The sequence below is a fragment of the Ammodytes marinus genome (genome assembly GCF_949987685.1).
Source record: "Ammodytes marinus genome assembly, chromosome: 21".
Classification (NCBI taxonomy): Eukaryota; Metazoa; Chordata; class Actinopteri; order Uranoscopiformes; family Ammodytidae; genus Ammodytes; species Ammodytes marinus.
Genome location: NC_137225.1, coordinates 22,872,824 through 22,895,964, shown reverse-complemented (window position 1 = coordinate 22,895,964; position 23,141 = coordinate 22,872,824). Strand labels below are relative to the sequence as shown.

The window sequence follows — 23,141 nt, the reverse complement described above, 5'->3', positions numbered from 1 at the left end:
TATTGGATTCAACAGGTGAGACTTTCATATACTCTGGATTCATAAACTTGGAAATGAATCTAGAATAAACATACATTACAAGGTTGGCATTTTTTCTATATTATAAATCCTTTTTTCGACTAGTTTTATTCAAATATTCAAAGATATTCAAATATTTTTTAGATATTGGATTTTTTATTCCATGAGCTTTAAGCCGTAATCATCCAAATTAAATCAAAATAAAGGGGCCGGGGGCTCTCCGGTGGCGTAGTGGATAGAGCGCGTACCATATTGGCTCCGGCCTTCGTTGCAATGGTCGCGGGTTCGAATCCGACCCGTGGACCTTTACTGCAGGTCATCCCCCTCTCTCTCTCTCTCTCTGTCTCCCCATTTCAACTCTGTACTATCTAATACAGCTTGAAAATGCCAAAAAAATATCTTAAAAAATAAAATAAAAAAATAAAGGGGCCGGACATATTTGACTTTGTGTAATCAATCTAGAAAATATGAACGTTTTAACTTTTTCAATTAACCTTTTAATGATATGAGATTGTTTCTTGCGATGCACCTGAATTTCATTTCATACCCTATGCCACTGTTTAGTATCCCATGTAAAGTATTTGTATTTTTAATAAGCGTATGCCTGTTATAATGTGTATGTACATAGAGATGAGATACGGACACACAAGACACGATTTTCTCATTTCAATGCGCGTAAGACACAACTGTAATGCTTCCTCCATACAACCCCTCTTTTATTCTGTCAAACCCACACACACTGCGTGGTTTGGCTGAGACCCACATCTATTCGGTGTGATGTTGAGGCCTTGCCAGCTTCCAACACATAAGATCTCACATAATCTCACTTTACCCTGCAGACACACACACACACACACACACACACACACACACACACACACACACACTCACACACAACACCCTGCAGTGCTTTTGACTATGGCTGCTTCTTATTGTGTGTGTGAGCTGACATGCTTAAAAAATATAAAACAATAAGACGATGGAAATGAATAAATAATTCAAACCGGGATGAATGCGTACTGAAGCTCGGCTTGTATATTCTGCAAACTGAACTGGAGGTGTGGAATATTGCGCTTTGCCAGTCATGACCAGAACACCTGCTATTGTTTGCCTGTGTGTGTGTGTGTGTGCGTGTGTGTGTGTGTGTGTGTGTGTGTGTGTGTGTGTGTGTGTGTGTGTGTCTACGTCTGTATGTGTGTGTGTGTGTGTCTACGTCTGTATGTGTGTGTGTGTGTGTGCGCGTGTGTGTCTAAGTGTGTTTGTGTGTCTAAGTCTGTCTGTGTGTGTGTGTCTCTAAGTATGCGTGTGTGTGTGTGTGTCTTAGTCTGTGTGTTCAGCAGGCATGCATAATTGATGAAGGAATCACTATTTGCATTTATCTTGGCAAGAAGTGTTATGAATCAATTAGAGGACTTGCAAAGCATGTCTCGTATGTGGCAGCAGGCTCGCTTCTAATTGGCTATCGGTGGTTTTGTTGTGATATGGTTTTGAGATTTCAGTTGGTTGCCGTTGACTCCCACACACTATAGGACACATGGACATCTACCAAATATTGTTTGATCATAATCTGAAGTCTTTCAACAGACCAGATCAAAAAGGATTGCAGTACACACTATTTGAAAACCTCACTGAACAACTGGGGAAGATTAGCATTAGTTGGTTAGCACCCGAACAAACAGAGAATTCTGCAAATATTCTGGTCAATTTGACTTTAATATTGTTTGTATACTAACAATTTTTCAATTAGATAGTTTTACACCGCCAATAGTTCAACATGCTGTTTGACATTTTAGTTTTTATCTGATTGTGTACGCCTTAATGGACAATGCATGCCCCAAAAAATTATCTTTAAAAAATATACAGCATATATATATACATATATATATATATATATATATATATATATATATATATATATATATATATATATATATATATATATATATATATAGTCTGATAGAATTGTACTATAATGTTTTTTGTACACTAACTTTTTTCATTACATAGTTTTACAACACTAAATGTCTAGTGCTTTGTTTGACATTTAACATTTTTATTTGCATTTGTATGCTCTTAATTGACAATACATAATGTTTCAAAATGTACTAGGAGTCCTTTCTACCATGTTGCCCAGTCATTGAGTTCAAGTGCTCACTTCTAGAGTATTTTTTTCTATGTTGAGAGCTGAAAACGTCCTTGGTTGCTTTTTATTGTCGTCCTCAGGCCATTAAAAGTCCACAACAGTATTCAAGTTATTGAGTTGTCGAGGATGGGAAGTCTTTATTCGTATGATTCCCCTATAAAAACGGACTTTTTTCATAGGACAGATGGTGCTGAAGATTGCTATTAAGGTTTTGATTAAAAACTGCAGTCGTAGAGGGAAGAGAAAAGTATGTCTAAGTGTGTGTGAGTGTGTGTGTGAGTGTCTCTGTTTGTGTGTCTAAGAGAGTGTGTGTGTGTGTTTGTCTTAGTCTGTGTGTGTGTGGGTGTGTGTGTGTGTGTCTGTGAAGGGAACAATACACACACAATCTTCTAAAGCTGAAATAAACCGACAATATTGACCAGTTGTTACAGAAGACACCTGCTGTTACATTTCTCCCATTATAGTCTCACTAATGATAGGATTGTGTGTGTGTGTGTGTGTGTGTGTGTGTGTGTGTGTGTGTGTGTGTGTGTGTGTGTGTGTGCGCGTTTGTATGTGTGTGTGCGTTTGTGTGTGTCATCACTCAAGGGAGACAACAGATGAGAATAAAGTTAGACATGCTTATGATAGAATCCCTAGATGAAGCATCAATGTACAAGCGTTAAAGCAACTTCTAAAAGGCACTGTGTAATAGTAACATATTTGTATGGAAAATTGGAACCATATGGGTGTGATAACACTATCAGAATTGTTTAAATTGATAGTGTTATCGACAAGAGTTATTTTGATAACATTATACAATTTTATCACAATATCTGTGATTAAAGTAGCTATGAGGAACTTTTAAATATTTCTAAAACAGTCTAATTTTTCCTTTGATGATCATAAATCACATGTAACAGCAAACAAAACCATCAGTGCAAAGAATGCTATTTGTATATAGTTTTTCTCAATGGCTTTATCATGGGTATACGCTCACCCATTAACAGCTGGCGTAGTAAAATCGCTACCACTTTTGTCCAAAGGGGGTGCTATAATGAACACAAACACAAAAGTACTCGTAGCCACTTTAATTGACTTCCATTACGATACACACAGGCCCACACAGCAAGCCTGGAAATCCAGACCCTGATATCTTGAACGATAGAGGGTCTGGTCACGATCATTAGTAATTTCCAACTCAAGGGGCGGCTCCTACTCGTGCATTTCAAATGCCACTGCACGCAGTTGGATAGCACTACAACCAATCAGAGCGATGCACAAGGCGACGTAAGCCCCTTTCGTTTAGCGAACAGCTGTTAAACTGTTAAATTAAACGTTTGCCGTTGTCGGTCGGCAAAATAGAACATTCCACTTACTTGCTAATGACAGATTTGAGTGCCGTCTTCCAAATCGTTAAGGGTCGAGGCCAAAGCAGTCTCAAACTCACACAACATATCCGCAGCCATATTTGATGTCTACTATCACGGCTTCGACGTTGCATGCACGTCACTGTCGTCATCCGGTTACGTCCTCCCCAGAGCACCATATAAAGGGCTCTGGCGCGCCCATATTAGATAGAACCAATTGAAACGTGAGCCCAGATTTCTGGTCTTTTTGAAAAAGCTTCAACGGAGCGTGTCCAGACCAACACGCGCAGCAAATTTAATTTGCGAGCGCCTAGTGGCAGGTCTGGGAATGCCAGGCTACCACACAGCGGCATAAACCTTTCAACTTAACTGATCAATCGGAACCTTAAATATCTATCCATTCTAAACAGAACCTTAAACCCATTCTGGAATCTCACATGAGCCTGTACAAGGATGGCCAAGTGGGGGGGGGGATAATGTAAACCACGTTCGTTGTTCTACTTTAAAAGTGTCTCTTCTTTTAAAAGTGTCTCTTCAGCGGTTTTTGAATCTGCCAGAGATGAGTGTGAGCTTTGCAGCTTATGCGAGAAAAACAAGGGATTAAGTTTAAGGCCCCAAAACAAAGAGTACTCAAAGCATAAATAGCTTTCTCTGAATCTTGAAAAGGACTTAGAACATGATAGCTACGTGACTTTCGGAACTTTAATTTGAATAGAAAAATATATCTGTCCTCCTGTTTAAGATTCACTTTAAAGATGACTATTTCTTAAAGGAATACTTCACCCATACGGAACCGGCGTTCTATCATTATAAAATCGCTATTATAATACAATGAATGAGGTTTTTCTTCCGTCAGTCTTTCCTCAGTCTTCCCTTGGCCCAGCTGTCCTCTTAACCCTAACCCTACATTTGACCATATGTGATGTCACACATGGGAAAATGTAGGGTGAGACAGTGAGACCATAAAACACTCTTTCTAACTTTTCGCAGGCTAGAATGAACCAATTTCAAAATTTTACTTTTTCATTATACTACATAGGATCTCAGATTTCAATACACCTTCATATTCCCACGGGTGAAGTAGGCCTTTAATGTCAGCCAGGCAATTCTGCACATACTACTAGATTATTTAATTCACACAGTCATGTCAACATGTATATATAGGTGTGTATCATCTGCATAACAATCAAAGGGAGATCCAACTACCTTTAGTGATGTTACCTACAAGGAGCCATTCATTATACAGCTGATAATAAAAACAATTAAGACCCAAAATGGGACCTTGCAAACTAAACACAATATATACTGTACATACTTAAATATGCAGCGAGTACAGTATAGTAGAGTAGGTAACACGTAATGAAAAAGTGCCAATAGGTTTGTTTGCATACAACACTGTTTAATCAGCTGCGACACATTAAAGTGGACAGAATGCAACAGTTCCATCTAGGTGTCCATACATCAGGGGTTAATCCACACCTATGGAATGTTCTCCAGCCAATCAGAATAGAGTATTCACACTAGGGGTGTGAACGTTTACAAAAATGCCTAACCATGTACACGACACATTTTTTTTCGTGTACACGGTTAACCGTGACGTTATTCTCCTCGTGCCCCCGCCGTCTTGTAGGCGCGCGCGCGCACACACACACACACACACACACACATACGCGTTCGTTCGCCTGTAAACACACAATTGACATGAACTACGCTCGTTTACACACCTCTTATAATAGGTCCATGGCACACACACACACACACACACGTTCGCCGTCATAATCGCGCTTCATTCATTTCCTGATTAATATAGCCTATCGCTTTCTACATGTCCACGTTAAATGCATGTTGAACAGGTGTTATAAAGTTCGGGCTACTTACGAGCGTAGTTCACGTCAACCGGGTAACTTTAATCTTTAGGTTATCTTTCATCACTCTTCCGTGGCTGTGAGTCGAGCACCGGCACGGCGACTCCCCGTGTGTGTGTGTGCGCCGATACACACACTCACTCACACACACTCGCCGAGGGACAAACAGATTCTCGGCAGACTAGCTTGTATCCTCCCCAATTAGTTTATTAGTGATGTAAAATCACTAAACGCGTGTCTCCAAAACATATTTAAAAACTTTGAAATTTGAAGAAAAAATAAAAAACGGTTTTCGTTTATTGATTTTTCCTAAACGGTTATGATTTACTAAACGGTTACACGTGTACACGTGCACACCCCTAATTCACACAGACTGTATGGTATAATACAAGTTAATATTGGCTTTTGTATCTCGTAAAAATCTCATAAATCACTCCACTTTGGTTAGAGAGTTTGCTGGCATGCAGACTAGGCATTAGTTTGTCTTCTGGTCCCCCTGCTGAATCCTCCCGATGGCTGTTTCTCTGTCACACAAAGCTGAGAGGAGACAGATGGACACATAATGGAAAGCCAGACACCAACAGAGAGATGGACAGACATACAGAGGACACTTAACTCCAGTATGTCTTGCTTAAAGTTACAGTGGGTAACTTTTTATTTTTTTGATATTCCTTTTATTGAGTTTTTACATTATAAAAACATACAAAATCAACATTGAAATATATCAATATCTCCCCAACCCATCCCACTCCTGAGGAACTTTTAATAACACACACACAACAAATAAAAATACAGTGCGTAACTTATGTTGCCCCCATGAGGAATTATGAGTAATTACAACAACGCTGTCTGTGCATCTACACGAGTTAAGCTTTGGTGATAGTAAATGGATGTTATACCTTCTGCTGTACGTCCAGGTTTTTTTTCTTAGAAGTAGCATCAACAACTGAAACATTTCTTGGGCTCTTCTTGGGTATTTTTCTGAGCTCCTGCGCCAGCGTCAGGTGTGTGTGTGTGTAGGGGGGGGGGGGGGGGGGGGGGTGACAGCAGTTTGTAAAAGCTATAACCAGACAAATCAAATGCTTGGGCGACATTGAAAGCACTACATTTTCCCCCCCACACACACACACACATACCCCTGGAAGGTTTTTGTCCCTGTTATTTGTGACTAAAGTATTCCAGTCACACTTCGGCGCTCAGTCCCGAACCCCTGCTTTTCTCTCTGTAACAACAGGATACCGGCTGGCGTCTGTATTATTTTCTCCCTCTTGTTTTCTCCATCTCTTACCCCGTTATAACCCCCCCCCCTACCCCCCTTGAGGAAGCCATTACCCCCACAGATGTTTCGCTCGAGCCCCCTTATGACACAGTCGACACAGAACGCTTCCACAGCTCCGGAAGGGAGAATTTTAGAATTGCCTACCTAAAAAACAAAGCATGCGTGTAATTTCCACCTCAAGAATTTGCCAGACAAACTGTGACCTCAGTTTCTTTATCTCTCTCTCTCTCTCTCTCTCTCTCTCTTTCTCGCGCGCGCTCTCTCTCTATCTCTATCCCTCTCTCGCTCTCTCTATCTCTCTATCCCTCTCTCTCCCTCTCTCGGTCTTTTTCTCTCCCTTCTTCCCTCCCTCCCTCCCTCCCTCCCTCTCTTTCTCTCTCTCTCTCTCTCTCTCTCTGTCTCTCTCTCTCTCTCTCTCTCTCTCTCTCTCTCTGTTATTCCCTAATTGGTATGGCATTCATGGTTGGAACGGCGGCGCAACAGTTATTTCCATTCCCTTGTTTTTTTTTAACTCCCAAACACGTCACCTTTGCCTGCACTGGTTCACAAACAACAGGGGCTTCTTGGCAAAGGGATATAATTCAGCTCCATTGCACACACACACAAGAAGCCCACAGGCTACAATAGATGCTAATTCGCTAATGACTTTATTGTGGAGGTTACTCGAGCATCTGTAGAGAGACACAGAAAGCAACTAGTTCTTCTCCAGGCTGGGTTGCTCGATCGCGCACCAACCTGGCCCCCGACCGCAGTGCACTATTGCTGGGTAAAAATATGTTGATGCCAGGGTGGGTGTCCTGGGGCTAGCAACTCTTTGGAGGAGCAATCACTCTAATGATGATCTCACTTAGATGCCCATGGGGTAAACTGTTGAGTTTTTGTTAACAACACCACACACGCATACACACTCAAAGACCAATTGTAATGAAGGTGTTGAAACCGAGTACTTTTTGAAAACCAAAAGAATAGAGCAGTTACCACAAGCAATATAAAAACTGCTTTAGATGGTCACGATGGCACTGTGATGGTTGATTTTGGTAGTAGGGCATCATAGCATTATTCTTACCTATACCTTGATTCTAGGGACAGTCCCAAAAAGATTTTTTTAGAAAAAAGAAAAAAGTTTAAAATGTTTCAACCATTTCTACCCATTGTAATATAGTCAACAGTACTGGTTTCTTTCCACAATTGAGTGGTTATGCAAAATGTTTACAGTAAATCATGTTATAATGGTTTGATAATCAGGACTTGCTCTGATATAATTCTGGTCTCTTGGTGCACCAGTAGAGTGTGCTAGGCTTACATGCTCACACGGGTGAAAGGCTGCATGACAACTCCCTCCACACTAAGGCCACCTCACTGACTCACCACAGCAGTAGTAGTATCAATGTCCCTGCGTTCCAAATCACATACTCTTTCTTTTTACTACACTACATACTAAAGTACAGAAGAGTTTTAGGGCCACAGGAGAGAAAAAACAAATCAGATGAGGAAGATTTTTTTTTTGTTCTATTATGTTGAGAAATGTCAAGAATATAGACGAATACTCCAAAATGCTATTGGAGTTGACGTGCATGTATTGGGACATCCTAAATCTTTTGTTGGCATACTAAATAGTATGGAAGTATGGGAATTGGAACGCAGGGCCTGTGTCTCTGTTATTCTAGATTCAAGACCTTTATTTGGCATATGCACATTAACAATTACAGCAGCAGTCCATTGGCAATGCAATTCTTTAGTCCCAGCAATGTCCTTAGAAAACATGTTAAGTAGAGTACGCCATGTTAGTTGTTTTGTCTTTTGTTTGTGTGTTCACTTTTTCAGTTGTGCGTTTGTGTTTTATGGAAAAGAAAAAAAAAATCCGAAAATAAAGTAGCCTATTTAAAAAAAGTTCTAAACCTTTAAAAAAATAAAATAATCTGGATGTAGTATTTAAGATTGACGAGCTAAAACGATGTTATGTGGATTCAAGCTAGTCCTTTCTGCATACACACAAATTATTAAATTGTTTTCATTTTCAACCCATTTTTAAAATAACCTTCACTGGCTTTGAGTGAGCATTTTCTTTTCGAAAAAACATGAACCACACAAATATAACCTCAAATTCTCTTTTTCACTCACTTTGCCACTTTGTTTTATCCAAACCCCAAACTGCCCCCTGTTGTCTGTTTTATCCTTTTGCAATTTGCTTTGTGTTGGTACAGCTACAGCTAACAAATTCCCGAATGTTTGAATGATTGCGCGCGTGCCTTTTCTCCTGTGTCCTTGGTTTAGTAGTAAATGGCTTCCTGACTGAATACAGGACATTTTCAATTCACCATTTTCTTGCCTACAATCGCAGAAATTGTCCAAAAAATAAAGTTGTTTGCTACTGATTTCAACCATAAATTCGAATGATGCACTTCCAAGTTTTCTCCATATTTGGAAGATGGGCTTGACCACTCACTGACACTGCACAGGCCTTTGTTTTGGACTTAAGGCTTTTTGCTTTCATGTTGGTATTGATCAGAGACACTGTTTGGTATGGATTTTTCGGCTGTACTGCTACGTTTGATGGATTGATTGGCAGCCCGTAGCTAGAGACCAATTTGTCCAGAGCACAATGGACCTTGTCAGGGAGCAGCACCATTATGTCCCAATCATGGATAAGTCAACAATGTGTGTGTGTGTGTCTCTGTCTCTGTGTGTGTCTCTGTGTGTGTGTGTGTGTGTGTGTGTGTGTGTGTGTGTGTGTGTGTGTGTGTGTGTGTGTGTGTGTGTGTGTGTGTGTGTGTGTGTGTGTGTGTGTGTGTGTGTGTGTGTGTGTGTGTGTGTGTGTGTGTGTGTGTGTGTGTGTGTGTGTGTGCGTGTGTGTGTGTGTGTGTGTGTGTGTGTGTGTGGTAAAAGGTACAGTAGAGTTGCCTATTCACGGTTGGCCTGTGAGCCTTGAATATGTGCAAGAGTCTCGAGCCCCCCGTGGCTTACAGCTATGGTAAAAAATAAATGTATTTTAATTATTTAATGTTTATTTGCACAGGGATACGTACTGTATGTAGCATACACCAATGCCACACACACACACACACACACACACACACACACACACACACACACACACACACACACACACACACAAACACATCATTTATAGTCTATGTTCATTTTCGACACCTGTACTATAGTTCATATAGGCAGCATCACCAAGTTGCTTTTTTATTAAGCTTTTCATTTCAACTGTCATTATAGCCAGGCTGTTGACATTTAAAATAAACATGTTTGCATATGTTTTTCCAGTCTAGCCATAAGAGCTTGGTTCTCCTAATGGCTGTGATTCCAGTGGCAACATGATGATGTGTGCCCCCGGTTAATTATACCTTCCTCAGTGCGCCTGGGAGAAAGACAGAAGGGAGAAAGAAAGAGAAAAAAAATCTGTTGTTATTCTTAAATCCCCTACTCGACGTCGGCTTAATCATTGTCTGCCTTGTCTTTGGAATGGCTGTAATTGAAACATTAGCCGTTGCCGGGTCTATATACAGCGTGTGGGAGGATCGCATGCGCCCTGTGGACACGTTTTAATCATATAAGCCTCACAATCACAAGCCCAAGGCAACTTCTGTGTACTTAACTTGTGTACTTGCTTTTCTCTTGATTTTGTTTTCCCTTCATTTTTCTATTTTTCTGTATGCCTTTTATGCAGGTTTTTTTTTTTGCGCTTTTTGGAGGGTGACTAGCCTGTCTAATGTTGGTCACACAACACTGTTTTTGGGGTAAAGAAATATATCCAATAGTAAATGCAATAAATCTGTGTTAGCTGATTTATTTGTTGATTTTTTGATGTTAATTTCCTAATATTTTATATACAACAGTCATATAACATGACGTGAAAAAAGAAACCATAGATATGAAGCAAATGTAACACTGATTACCTGTTAAAGGTGCAGTGTGTAATATGACATCATCAAGAAAGTTCTACAAAGTTCTAGAATGCAACACTCCCTGGGTAACCCCACCCCTTTTGAATAATAACAGAAGCTATAGTGGCCTTCAAGGACAAGAACAATTCTAAATTTTAAACAATGCACCTGATGACATTCCAACTATGACACTTTTAAGATGGCGGCACTATAGGCCTTGGTCCAAAATATGCAGAAATATGGACATATATGAGACCCTTTCTAAGGGAAAACAAATAATAATAAAAAAAAATTCAGTTATTATGCACTAAATTAAATGTACTTATGGATATTATAATTACTTTCTACAAAATATGCTAGGAAATAAAACCCAAAATTCTACACACTGCAGGTAACATGATTCTTGATAGTTGATATTTGGTCTAAACCACTGAATATGCAAGAATCAGGGCTGGAATTGGGTTTCAAATGAGGTTTTAAGTAGCAATTTTTTTTGGCTCAGTTGATTTTTCTATGGTGCTGGATTAAATCTCTTTGTGTGGGCACCAAAAAAATCTTTATACTAGAAAAAAACCCTGTTATCCATGTGTCCTCTCTTTTTTTAATGCATTTACTTCCATGTTGTATTTATACTGCAATTTGCATAGCTGTAAAAAAGCCACCACGTTGAAAGCTAGCAATCCATTAGCCACTTGCTATCGACTTTCCTTTAAGCGATCCAGTTCTCCGCAGCCAAAGGGCCCCTGTGTTGTCTCCACCAGCGGGCTCTCCGTGTTGAATTGCTACCTGCAATGTACTTAGTGCTTTTTTCGACTCCGCCAGGCCCAGGCCAAGAGACAAAGGGTGTGTGTGTGTGTGTGTGTGTGTGTGTGTGTGTGTGTGTGTGTGTGTGTGTGTGTGTGTGTGTGTGTGTGTGTGTGTGTGTGTGTGTGTGTGTGTGTGTGTGTGTGTGTGTGTGTGTGTGTGTGTGTGTGTGTGTGTGTGTGTGTGTGTGTGTGTGTGTGTGTGTGTGTGTGTGTGTGTGTGTGTGTGTGTGTGTGTGTGTGTGTGTGTGTGTGTGTGTGTGTGTGTGTGTGTGTGTGTGTGTGTGTGTGTGTGTGTGTGTGTGTGTGTGTGTGTGTGTGTGTGTGTGTGTGTGTGTGTGTGTGTGTGTGTGTGTGTGTGTGTGTGTGTGTGTGTGTGTGTGTGTGTGTGTGTGTGTGTGTGTGTGTGTGTGTGTGTGTGTGTGCGTGTGTGCGCGCGCGCGTGTGTGTGTCAGGGGCTAAGAGGCAACAAGCAACCGAAAAAGGAAGCATTTGCTCAAACGTATTGACCACTTTTCATGAATTTTTCATTTGGCTGCTGCTCAAGGCAATGGGGGTTGCCAGCTGTGGGTGGGTTGGGGGTAAGATGAGGCGCTGACCACACACACACACAGTCACACACACACAATCAGTCAGTCACACACACACACAATCAGTCAGTCACACACACACATACACACACACAGTCACACCCACACACACGCAAGTCATAAGGTCACACGTACACACACATGCACACACACACACACACAACCACACACACACACACACAGACACACACACACCTCCTGCGGGCTAGCGTCACATTTAAAAGGTTTATCTCCTTGAACCTTTTAAACACCTGAGTGATGCTGTACTTTAGAGGCCTTCTGCACATCTCTATCAGCGCTGACTCACCCAACATTACACCCCAGGCCCAAAACTGACTCCCACTGCTGCTGTTCCTGGCAACAACTTGAGCCACACACAGCTTATCCTTACTCTCTCTTTCTTTCTCCCTCTCTCTCTCTTTCCCTCCCTTTCTCTCTCTCTCTCTCTCTCTCTCCCTCTCTCTCTCTCTCCCTTTCTCTCTCTCTCTCTCTCTCCCTTTCTCTCTCTCTCTCTCTCTCTCTCTCTCTCTCTCTCTCTCTCTCTCTCTCTCTCTGTCCTAATCTATTTGTGAGCCCTCTATTTCTCAAAGTGTTCAGTATTATGTGGTTACCTCATAGTAAGGGGTTGATTTTTTGCTAATGTTTTGTAAGGCAGGAGAGGCTAAGTCTAGTACTGTCAATGTGTGTCCCGAGAGTAACCACACCTTTCATAACCAAATCCTGTCATATCCTCATCCACACATCACTCCATATAAACACACCTGAAGGCAACTCTCCGTAGACAATGAATAAAGTTTTCTGAATTGAATCTAGAATTGGCCTTTTGGTACAGATGATTAGCCTGGAAATCCAGACCCTGATATCTTGAACGATAGAGGGTCTGGCCACGATCAATAGTAATTTCCAACTCAAGGGGCGGTTCCTACTCGTGCATGCACGTCACTGTCGTCATCCGGTTACGTCCTCCCCAGAGCACCATACAAAGGGCTCTGGCGCGCCCATATTAGATAGAACCAATTGAAACGTGAGACCCAGATTTCTGGTCTTTTTTGAAAAAGCTTCAACGGAGAGTGTCCAGACCAACAGGCGCAGTAAATTTAATTTGCCAGCGCCCAGTGGCAGGTCTGGGAATGCAAGGCTAACAGATGATGGCACTCTAAGTTACATTTTTAGTCTATGGTTACATTTGATTTTTTTTCTTTTTCCGCATATTCCCTCTTAACACACTTCTGAAGCCATATAGCAGTTTGGGGTTGAGGACACAGTGGTACAAAAAAAAAAACACCCCGTGGCAAATTTGGTGATAATGTTGGGTAGTGATCAGTGTTGGGAATAACGCCGTTTAAAATAACGTTAGGTAACGGCGTTCTTTTTCCAGTAACGGGGTAATCTAACTAATGACCTTTTTCCGTCGTTACAACGCCGTTATCGTTACTGAACGTTAAACGTCACAATACACTTAGCTATTCGTATTTCTTTATTTAATCATTTATAACCATGTTTATGTTTACTGGTTATGTCTGATATTGTGTATGGCGTGTAATATAATGTGCTCTGTTTCTAATGTATTTCTTATGACTGCTAATCTCTCTCTCTCCCTCTCCCTCTCTCCCCTCCCTCCCTCCCTCCCTCCCTCCCTCCCCCCTCCCTCTCTCCCTCTCTCTCTCCCTCCCTCTCTCTCCCCCTCTCCCTCTCTCTCCCTCTCTCTCTCCCTCCCTCCCTCCCTCCCTCCTTCCTCCCTCCTCCCTCTCTCCCTCTCTCTCTCCCTCCCTCTCTCTCTCTCTCCCCTCCCTCCCTCTCTCTCTCTCTCCCTCTCTCCCTCCCTCTCCCTCTCTCTCCCTCCCTCTCTCTCTCCCTCCCTCCCTCCATCTCTCCCCAGGACTTGCGTGAGGTCTGGCTCAACTTCCCGGCCCACCCCCTGCAGGTTGGTGGAGATATTGTTTTATTATTGATGTATATGTTGGCATCGTGCCTCTCATTAGAACTCACTTCCTCCGCCCCAAGACACAAAGGCATTCTACTGTCTTTGAAGTGTACCAGTGTGAACGTATGGTTTCTTGTGTGTGTGTGTGTGTGTGTGTGTGTGTGTGTGTGTGTGTGTGTGTGTGTGTGTGTGTGTGTGTGTGTGTGTGTGTGTGTGTGTGTGTGTGTGTGTGTGTGTGTGTGTGTGTGTGTGTGTGTGTGTGTGTGTGTGTGTGTGTGTGTGTGTGTGTGTGTGTGTATGGTTTCTTGTGTGTGTGTGTGTGGGTGTGGAAGTGGGTGTGTGTGTACTTGTACAGCTTTTTTTGTAAGAACCGATTCAAGTTGCAGACTTTAAGTGTGACACGTTTTTGGAAAATTAGGACATTTCGGCCAGTTCTCACTTTGGGACAGGCCTTTAAAGGGTTGTTTGAGGGTTAACACTTTATGTAAATTGTGTGATTTAAGGTTGGGTTAAGGGGCTAGGGAATGCAATATGTCAAAGGATGTCCTCACAAGTATAGCTGTACAAACGGGTGTGTGTGTGTGTGTGTGTGTGTGTGTATGTTGCTATAGCAGAGGTGGGCAAGCTGTTAGTTATTTGGCCTGAGGGTGACTCGAGTCTTTAAAGCTGTCACTAGGCCTTCAGTAACCCACACACACACACACAGCAGTAACCTTCCACTAGTGTCAATTGCTCTACTCTCCATTTTGGTGTGGACCCTAATCCGCCTTTTCATTTACTCAGCCCCCTTTCTCCAGCATCACACACACACACACACACACACACACACACACACACACTCTCTCTCTTTCACTCTCTCTCTCTGTCTTTCACTCCCTCTGTGTTCTGTCGTTCTTAACATTGAACGTGTCAACAGTGTTTGTTTGAAATTAGGATTTGGGCAAAGAGAGATCAAAGATGCCGTAACAGGATTACAGTCCCGGGGCCTCCAGGGATCGTCAGCCATCCTTGAAGTGTGTGTGTGTGTGTGTGTGTGTGTGTGTGTGTGTGTGTGTGTGTGTGTGTGTGTGTGTGTGTGTGTGTGTGTGTGTGTGTGTGTGTGTGTGTGTGTGTGTGTGTGTGTGTGTGTGTGTGTGTGTGTGTGTGTGTGTGTGTGTGTGTGTGTGTGTGTGTGTGTGTGTGTGTGTTCTTTGTGTGAATCCCGAGACACATTCTATAAGCAGTTTATTCTCCATCTCCCTGCTGTGTCTTCATGAGTGCCTTCATGTGAACATGTTTGCATATCCTAAAAAAACATTGTGTTTCTGTTTACATACATTTGCTAAATATATATATGTGTGTGTGTGTGTGTGGTAACGTTGTGCATCATGCCAGGGAAGAAATTGATAAAGAAAAGAAATGTCAAGAAGAGTGAACATTGTCTAAAGTATATTCTCATAGCTGAATAGACAACCTTTCCTCACAGGTAAAATGTGATCCCTGGAACACTGTTTGAAGTTAGAAAGCTTCCTGAGAAGTTACTGTTCCACTGTTGTTGTTTACAGCAGCAGGGCCCACAGTTTGGTTTACAAGCACATTCTAGTTTGACGTTTCATTCCAGGTGCCTCAAATTAATCTTGATTTGTGATGATATATAATTATTCAATACAAGAAACTCCATATAAAGAAAATATGTTTTGTAATTTAACATATCCCCCTCCCCTGACACTGTATAGTGCACCTTTAAAACCGAAAAAAATTGATAAAAGGCCCCCTAGGCAGTTTAAGCTCAAAGAGTATGCCCCAAATTGTGGCTGACACACACACACACACACACACACACACACACACACACACACACACACACACACACACACAGGTATCACCCAAGACAAGGATGACACAACAGAGGTGAAAGAGGAGATTTCCCTTAATTAGGTTTGAGGAGATGTTGATGGCAGCCCGCCATGACGTGGGTAATTATGCGTACGCCCGTCTTTCGTTATACCATTCACACACACACACACAGACGCACACAAACACACACACACACACACACACATACACACACACACACAAACACACACATACACATACACACACACACACACACACACAAAAACTTACACACACAAGAACATACAAACACATGCACTGACACACACATGTACACACATACACACACAAGAACACACACACACACACATGTATCTTCCCCAATGAACCAGAGGAGAAAAAAAATGTAAATCTAGCCTCTATAAATGACTTGCTGGTGAATTATTCTGGAGGGGTTTGGGTGTGATGATGCGATGGTGCATATCCAGTGAACACGAATCAGACATGAAGATGTGCCTGTCAAACCACTCCGGTCTGTAGGGCACGATCTGGTAAGGCCTAATGTGTGTGTGTGTAAGTGTGTACGTTTTTGTGTGTGTGTGTGTGTTTCTGTCTGTGTGTGTGTTTCTGTCTGTCTGTGTGTGTGTGTGTGTGTGTAAGTATGTGTGTGTGTAGGTTTTTTTGTGTGTGTAAGTTTGTGTGTGTAGGTTTTTTGTGTGAGTGTAAGTTTGTTTGTGTGTAAGTTTGTGTGTGTGTGTGTGTATGTGTGTAGGTTTTTGTGTGTGTGTCTGTCTGTGTGTGTGTGTATGTTCGTGTGTCTGTCTGTGTGTGTGTATTTTCGTCTTTCTGTGTGTGTATGTTCGTGTGTGTGTGTGTGTGTGTGTGTGTGTGTGTGTGTGTGTGTGTGTGTGTGTGTGTGTGTGTGTGTGTGTGTGTGTGCGTTTTCGTCTATGTGAGCGTGGGTGTGTGCGCGTGCCTCTAAGACCTCCACTCTGATTCTGCTGTCTGTCTGGACTGAGCTGAACCTGATGCTTTGAGGCAATGTTTTCATTTTTTTTCAAAAGCTCTTGATTTGTATTTATTTTTATATATTTTCTCGTCCTCTCTTCACTTTCGTTTGAAGCCTGGCTGCCGGCCATCCACCCTTTGAGGAGATATATCTACATTTATATATATATATATATATCTGGCTCCTATATACAAGTACTTAACTGGTCGGATGCTGTTAGTTGTGATGTGTGACATGTGTGAACGCCTTTCCTTAATTAACAAGTGTGTGTGTGTGTGTGTGTGTGTGTGTGTGTGTGTGTGTGTGTGTGTGTGTTTGTGTGTGTGTGTGTGTGAGGGGGGGGAAACATTTTAATGAAATATTTCTTAAGACATGTCCGAAAAAGATGGAACCATGACATTACTGGTGGCATTCCAATTAAAATTGTTGCTTTTAAAAAAGACATTTCTCACTTGTCCGTGCGCTGGCTTGACATGGCAGGAAAGCTGTTTACGTGTCACCTCTTCATACCAACACAAAGAAAGAGGCCAGAGAAGGAATTAAGAGTCCCATATATTTCTCTGAAGTGCCTTGAAATAATGTAGGATTTCGTAATTTGTATTTTTTTGGGGGGTTAGTTTATAGTGTACAGCGTAAAGGTGGAGTCAGTGATTCTGGAGAACGCTCGTTGTCAAAATCTGTGAATATCTCCTCACGATCCGCTACCAGTCTGTAACCTGTGTGCACCTAAATAATAATAACAAACAGCCTAGGCTCTGTAAACTGGAATGTTGCTAGCTATGGTCGGCCTCTTTGTTTACATGCCCTTTGTTTACAGAGCCTAGGCTGTGTATTATCACTGGACATTTATTTCACACAGTACGGAAAGGTAGCGGAATGGAGGAAATATTCACTGATTTTGACAGACAAAAAAGTGATTTTGACAACTAACATTACCGAGATTTGCGGACTCCACCTTTAATTGAACAAGCTAACACGGCCAATTGAATGTGCTATAGTTCCGCGAATGTCCATGTGAAATAATTTAGCCCAGTATTTTTCTTTGGATAACATATCTTGGTAAAAGCATACCCAGTTGCAGCACGCAGAGACCAATTAGACTTTTCTAGCAGCCTAATGAATGCACCCATAACGATATATCTCTTGATTCGACAAACATGTATGTACATATTTTCTTCGCATATCCGTTCCTAATGGGCGCAGACATGAACAAATATACTGTAGTTAAAGGGAGCAACTTATTTTGGCCGAACCCGTCTGTCTACATCTGTATTCACTAAGCCCTGAAGCTAATGTTAAATATATTATCTATTCCACAGTAACAGCAATTTTTTCCACAAGCGAAAACTATATATTTTTCATCAAAGTTGCAAGACCAGGGAGTCTCTGTTTTATATAGTCTGCGACGGAGTCACCAGTGATATTAATTGACTGTTTGAATTCTAGAGAGAGAGAGAGAGGGAGGGAAAGAGACAGGGGGGGTAGATAGATAGAGAGAGAGAGATAGATGGGGAAAGAGAGAGAGAGAGAGAGATATTTCACTTAAAACTTAATGACGAAGAGATTCCATGTGCTACAGATCATCTTAGTTTGTTTATCGGAATAAAAACACACACACTGTAAACAGGCCCTGGAGCAGCACATACTGTAGAATTCATCTAAACACTCTTATGCAAAACACTTCATTGAGTAAGGTTTTTTTTTTGTGTATCTACTTGTGTAAATCAAATCAAATCAGTTTTATTTGTATAGCCCAAAATCACAAATAGACATTTGGCTTAGTGGGCTTTACATTCCATACAATATGATACAATATGACACCCTGCCCTTACACCCTTAGCTCGGCTGAGAAAAAACTCCCAGTAAAAAACCTTTATCGGGATAAAATTATCGGTGTAACTATCTTTTTGATAATTTTTTCTATATTTTTAGGGCTTCCGTTTGTGATTTCTTCTTTTGGTTTTATTCTGTAATAGATTAACACAATACAAATACAAATCCTTGCAACAAAAAAAAACATTCTTGCTGTAAAGACAAAATGAACCCTTCAGTAAATGATGGTATATGTACATGCGATAAACCAAAAAGGAAAAAATCATGAGAAGAATTAATACAACTATAATAAATAGCACTGCTCACAGACAAAAGGTTATACACACACAACTTGCTTTCCCTTTTCCCTTTAGTTGTGTGTTTGACAAAATCATCATGCCTTGTCTTAATGTTAAATTTACTCTTGGGTTTAAAATCCTAAAGCACATATCATACAACGTGACTGAATGTATGTGGACCAAACTGTACGGGCATGAATGGAACCTGGCTGCACATATCTTCACTGGCTGCCTGTACAACATAGGATCATTTTCAAGACAGTTCTCATGATTTTCAAAGCCCTCAATGGTCAGGCCCCATCTTATATAGCGGATCTTGTACACCCCCACTCAGCCCCTAGGACCCTAAGATCCTCCAATAAGGGTCTTCTCCACATCCCCCGATCCAGACTAAAACAAAAAGGTGACCGGGCCTTTGCGGTAGCTGCCCCACGCTTGTGGAACCAACTGTCACCTGACATACGTGATGCCCCCTCCATTACTGCCTTTAAATCAAGGCTCAAAACCCATCTGTACACCCTGGCTTTCCCTCCCCATTAGCTATCTGACTTCTACACTACTATATATGTTTGTGTGTGGAAGTCCGGGTTATATGTATTTTGTATTTTTATCTTTATTTTTTTTTTCTATTGTTGTTGTTGTTATTTTACCTTCATGTTGGCCTACTGAATGCACTATGTACAGCACTTTGGTCAGTGAAAACTGTTATAAATGTGCTTTTATAAATACATTTTACTTACTTACTTACTTACATATCTGCCCACATTCAGGCGTTCACATTGTGGGTTGACAATGAGGCCTGGCTTCACAGCTGTCATTCAACTTCATCTTAAAGCTGTATAAATATTAGTCATGGAGCCAAAACACATTGCTGCCCTTTCAACAAGTGTTACTGCAATTATACTTGTGAGTTTAGTTTACACAATTCTTTAAAATCGTGAATCATACTACGTGGCTGAATGTATATGGTACAGTATCTCACAAAAGTGAGTACACCCCTCACATTTCTTCACATTTTTCTTTATATCTTTCCATGGGACAACACTGAAGAAATGACACTTTGATACAATGTAAAGTAGTCAGTGTACAGCTTGTATAACAGTGTAAATTTACTGTTCCCTCAAAATAACTCGACACGCAGCCATTAATGTCTAAACTGCCGGCAACAAAAGTGAGTACACCCCTTAGAAAAAATTTACAAATTGGGCCCAAAGTGTAAATATTTTGTGTGGCCACCATTATTTTCCAGCACTGCCTTAACCCTCTTGGGCATGTAGTTCACTAGAGCTTCACAGGTTGCAACTGGAACCCTCTTCCACCCATTTATGACAGCATCACAGAGCTGGTGGATATTAAAGACCTTGCGCTCCTCCACCTTCTGTTTGAGGATGCCCCAAAGATGCTCAATAGGGGTTAGGTCTGGAGACATGCTTGGCCAAGCCATAACCTTTACCCTCAGCTTTTTTAGCAAGCCACTGGTCGTCTTGGAGGTGTGTTTGGGGTCGTTATCATGTTGCAATACCACCCTGCGGCCCAGTTTACGAAGGTTGAGTGCACGTGGTCAGCGTCGTACACAGAGGTTGGCTTTGGAAAATAGACGTATGAGTGCTGCCAGCATTGCTGAAGGGGTGGGGGGGTCAACCTGTCAGTGCTCAGACCATACGCCGCACTCTGCATCATACTGGTCTGCATGGCTGTCATCCCAGAAGGAAGCCTATTCTAAAGATGATGCACAAGAAACCCCACAAAAAGTTTGCTGAAGACAAACAGACTACGGACATGGATTACTGCAACCATGTCCTGTGGTCTGATGAGACCAAGATACATTTATTTGGTTCAGATGGTGTTAAGAGTGTGGAGCGGCAACCAGGTGAGGAGTACAAAGACAAGTGTGTCTTGCCTAGAGTCAAGCATGGTGGTTGGAGTGTCATGGTCTGGGGCTGCATGAGTGCTGCCAGCACTGGGGATCTACAGTTCATTGAATTCTAACATGTACTGTGACATACTGAAGCAGAGCATGATCCCCTCCCTTCATAAACTGGGCCGCAGGGCAGTACTGCAACATGATAACGACCCCAAACACACCTCCGAACAACCACTGGCTTGCTAAAGAAGCTGAGGGTAAAGGTTATGGACTGGCCAAGCATGTCACCAGTCTTAAACCCTATTGAGCATCTTTGGGGCATCCTCAAACGGGAGATGGAGGAGCGCAAGGACTCTAATATCCACCAGCTCCTTGATGTCGTCATGAATGGGTAGAAGAGGGTTCCAGTTGCAACCTGGGAAGCTCTACTGAACTACATGCCCAAGAGGGTTAAGGCAGCGCTAGAAAATAATGATGGCAAAACAAAAAATGTACACTTTGGGCCCAATTTGGACATTTTTTCTTAGGGGTGTACTCACTTTTGTTGCCAACAGTTTAGACATTAATGGCTGTGTGTCGAGTTATTTTGAGGGGACAGTAAATTTACACTGTTATACAAGCTGTACACTGACTACTTGACATTGTATCAAAGTGTCATTTATTCAGTGTTGTCGCATGGAAAGATATAATGAAATATTTGAAGAAATGTTAGGGGTGTACTCACTTTTGTGAGATACTGTATGTGCTACACAGCCATAGTTGATAGTTGAACTTGTCAGTCCAAACGTTATGGGTATGAATGGGTGGGCAGCTGTCATTCAATTTTTATCTTAAAGCTGTAGAACTATTCCTCGTGGAGTTCAATAAAAAGTGTCAAGGTTTTGGTGCAGTTACGTCGAAATTCTTACATAGAAAACTGCGAAAACCTATTTCTTTAGGGACCTGGATTTGTACGCACGCACGCACACACACACACGCACACACACACACACACATTTTCATGTTGTAAAAGGGAAAAGGGCCTTCAACAGCAAGTTCCCTCAAAGTTGGAGGTGAACCTATTGACGCAGAGATAAAGTGGTGTTCTGTAACTTTAACGTGTTCCCTCCTTGACACTGAGGTTAGACGTGGGGAAAAGTATAACATATATAATGTTTTAACCACAGTTTTGAATTTGCCTAGCTCGATACTTTGCTCTGTAAAAGCAAAGCAAGTTTATTTATGTAGCACAATTCAGACATAAGGCCACTGAAGGTGCTTTCCAGGGGCACGATTAAAATACATCAAGAATAAAGTATGTACAGACTAGGGCTATTGTATTTTATCATCTTACATTTGTCAATGGAGCTTAAAGGTGCAGTGTGTAATATGACATCATCAAGAAAGTTCTACAAAGTTCTAGAATGCAACGCTCCCTGGGTAACCCCAACCCTTTTGAATAATAACAGAAGCTACAGTGGCCTTCAAGGACAAGAACAATTAAACATTTTAAACAATGCACCTGATGACATTCCAACTATGACACTTTCAAGATGGCGGCACTAGGCCTTGGTCCAAGATATGCAGAAATATGGACATGTGTGAGACCCTTTCTAAGGGGGAAAATAATAATAAAAAAAAAAAAATTCAGCTAGTATGCACTAAATTAAACGTACTTATGGATATTATAATTACTTTCTGCAAAATCTGCAAGGAAATAAAACCCAAAATTCTACACACTGCAGGTTTAAATACTCAAGGAAATTGCATAAAATGATAGTTAGTTTTGAAACGTAGGTTGTATTGAGTTACATTGTGATGCATTCGAGGTCTGTTCAGTAAAAAGTATTGTTTGGCGAAGGTAACTTCATCGTGATGAGTTCAATGTCATCTTGTATAATGTAGTGTTATGCCTATTGTTGCAAACTGAAACGAATAGGCTACATTGGAAGTAGAAATCGGTATTACTCGACGTTAATACCGTGCAATGGAATATAATTTGGGATAGGTTTAAGGGGATGGATATTAGTGAATACAGCGCGTACCATATTAGCTCCGGCTTTCGTTGTTGTGGTCGTGGGTTCTAATCCGACCCGTGGACCTTTACTACAGGTCATCCACCCTCTCTCTCTGTCTCCCCATTTCAACTCTGTACTGTCAAATAAAGCTTGAAAAATGCCCCAAAAAAATATATATATTGTTTTTTTATAGTAAAAATTAACTTTAAAAAAACACTTTGAAAAAAAAATTTAAAGTAATTTTTTTTTTTTTTTTTTTTTTTCAAGCCCTTATTCTTTCACCAAATCACCTTTGCTTCTATGTGTCCCCCTCTTATCCAGGTCCAGGAGCCCCAGACAGACAGACAGCTGATTGAAACATCTCCAGTCCTCCAGAAGCTCACCAGCTTTGAAGACTCTATCGGGGTTTTGTTCACACACGTGCGTCTCCTCGCCCGAGCCTTCACCTTGAGAACTGTAGGCTTCAACCACCTCACCCTGT

General features: G+C 41.4%; 1 protein-coding gene across 1 annotated transcript in view; it reads left to right on the top strand.

Annotated features, from left to right (window-relative positions):
• The window catches only part of LOC307267709 (ribonuclease 3-like), a 98,430-nt gene that overhangs the window by 37,001 nt on the left and 38,288 nt on the right, over positions 1-23,141 (top strand). Inside the window, exons 19-20 of the mRNA XM_080050091.1 lie at positions 13,820-13,864; positions 22,982-23,139. Coding sequence (XP_079906217.1) covers positions 13,820-13,864; positions 22,982-23,139 — 203 coding nt within the window. The remainder of the gene's footprint in view (positions 1-13,819; positions 13,865-22,981; positions 23,140-23,141) is intronic.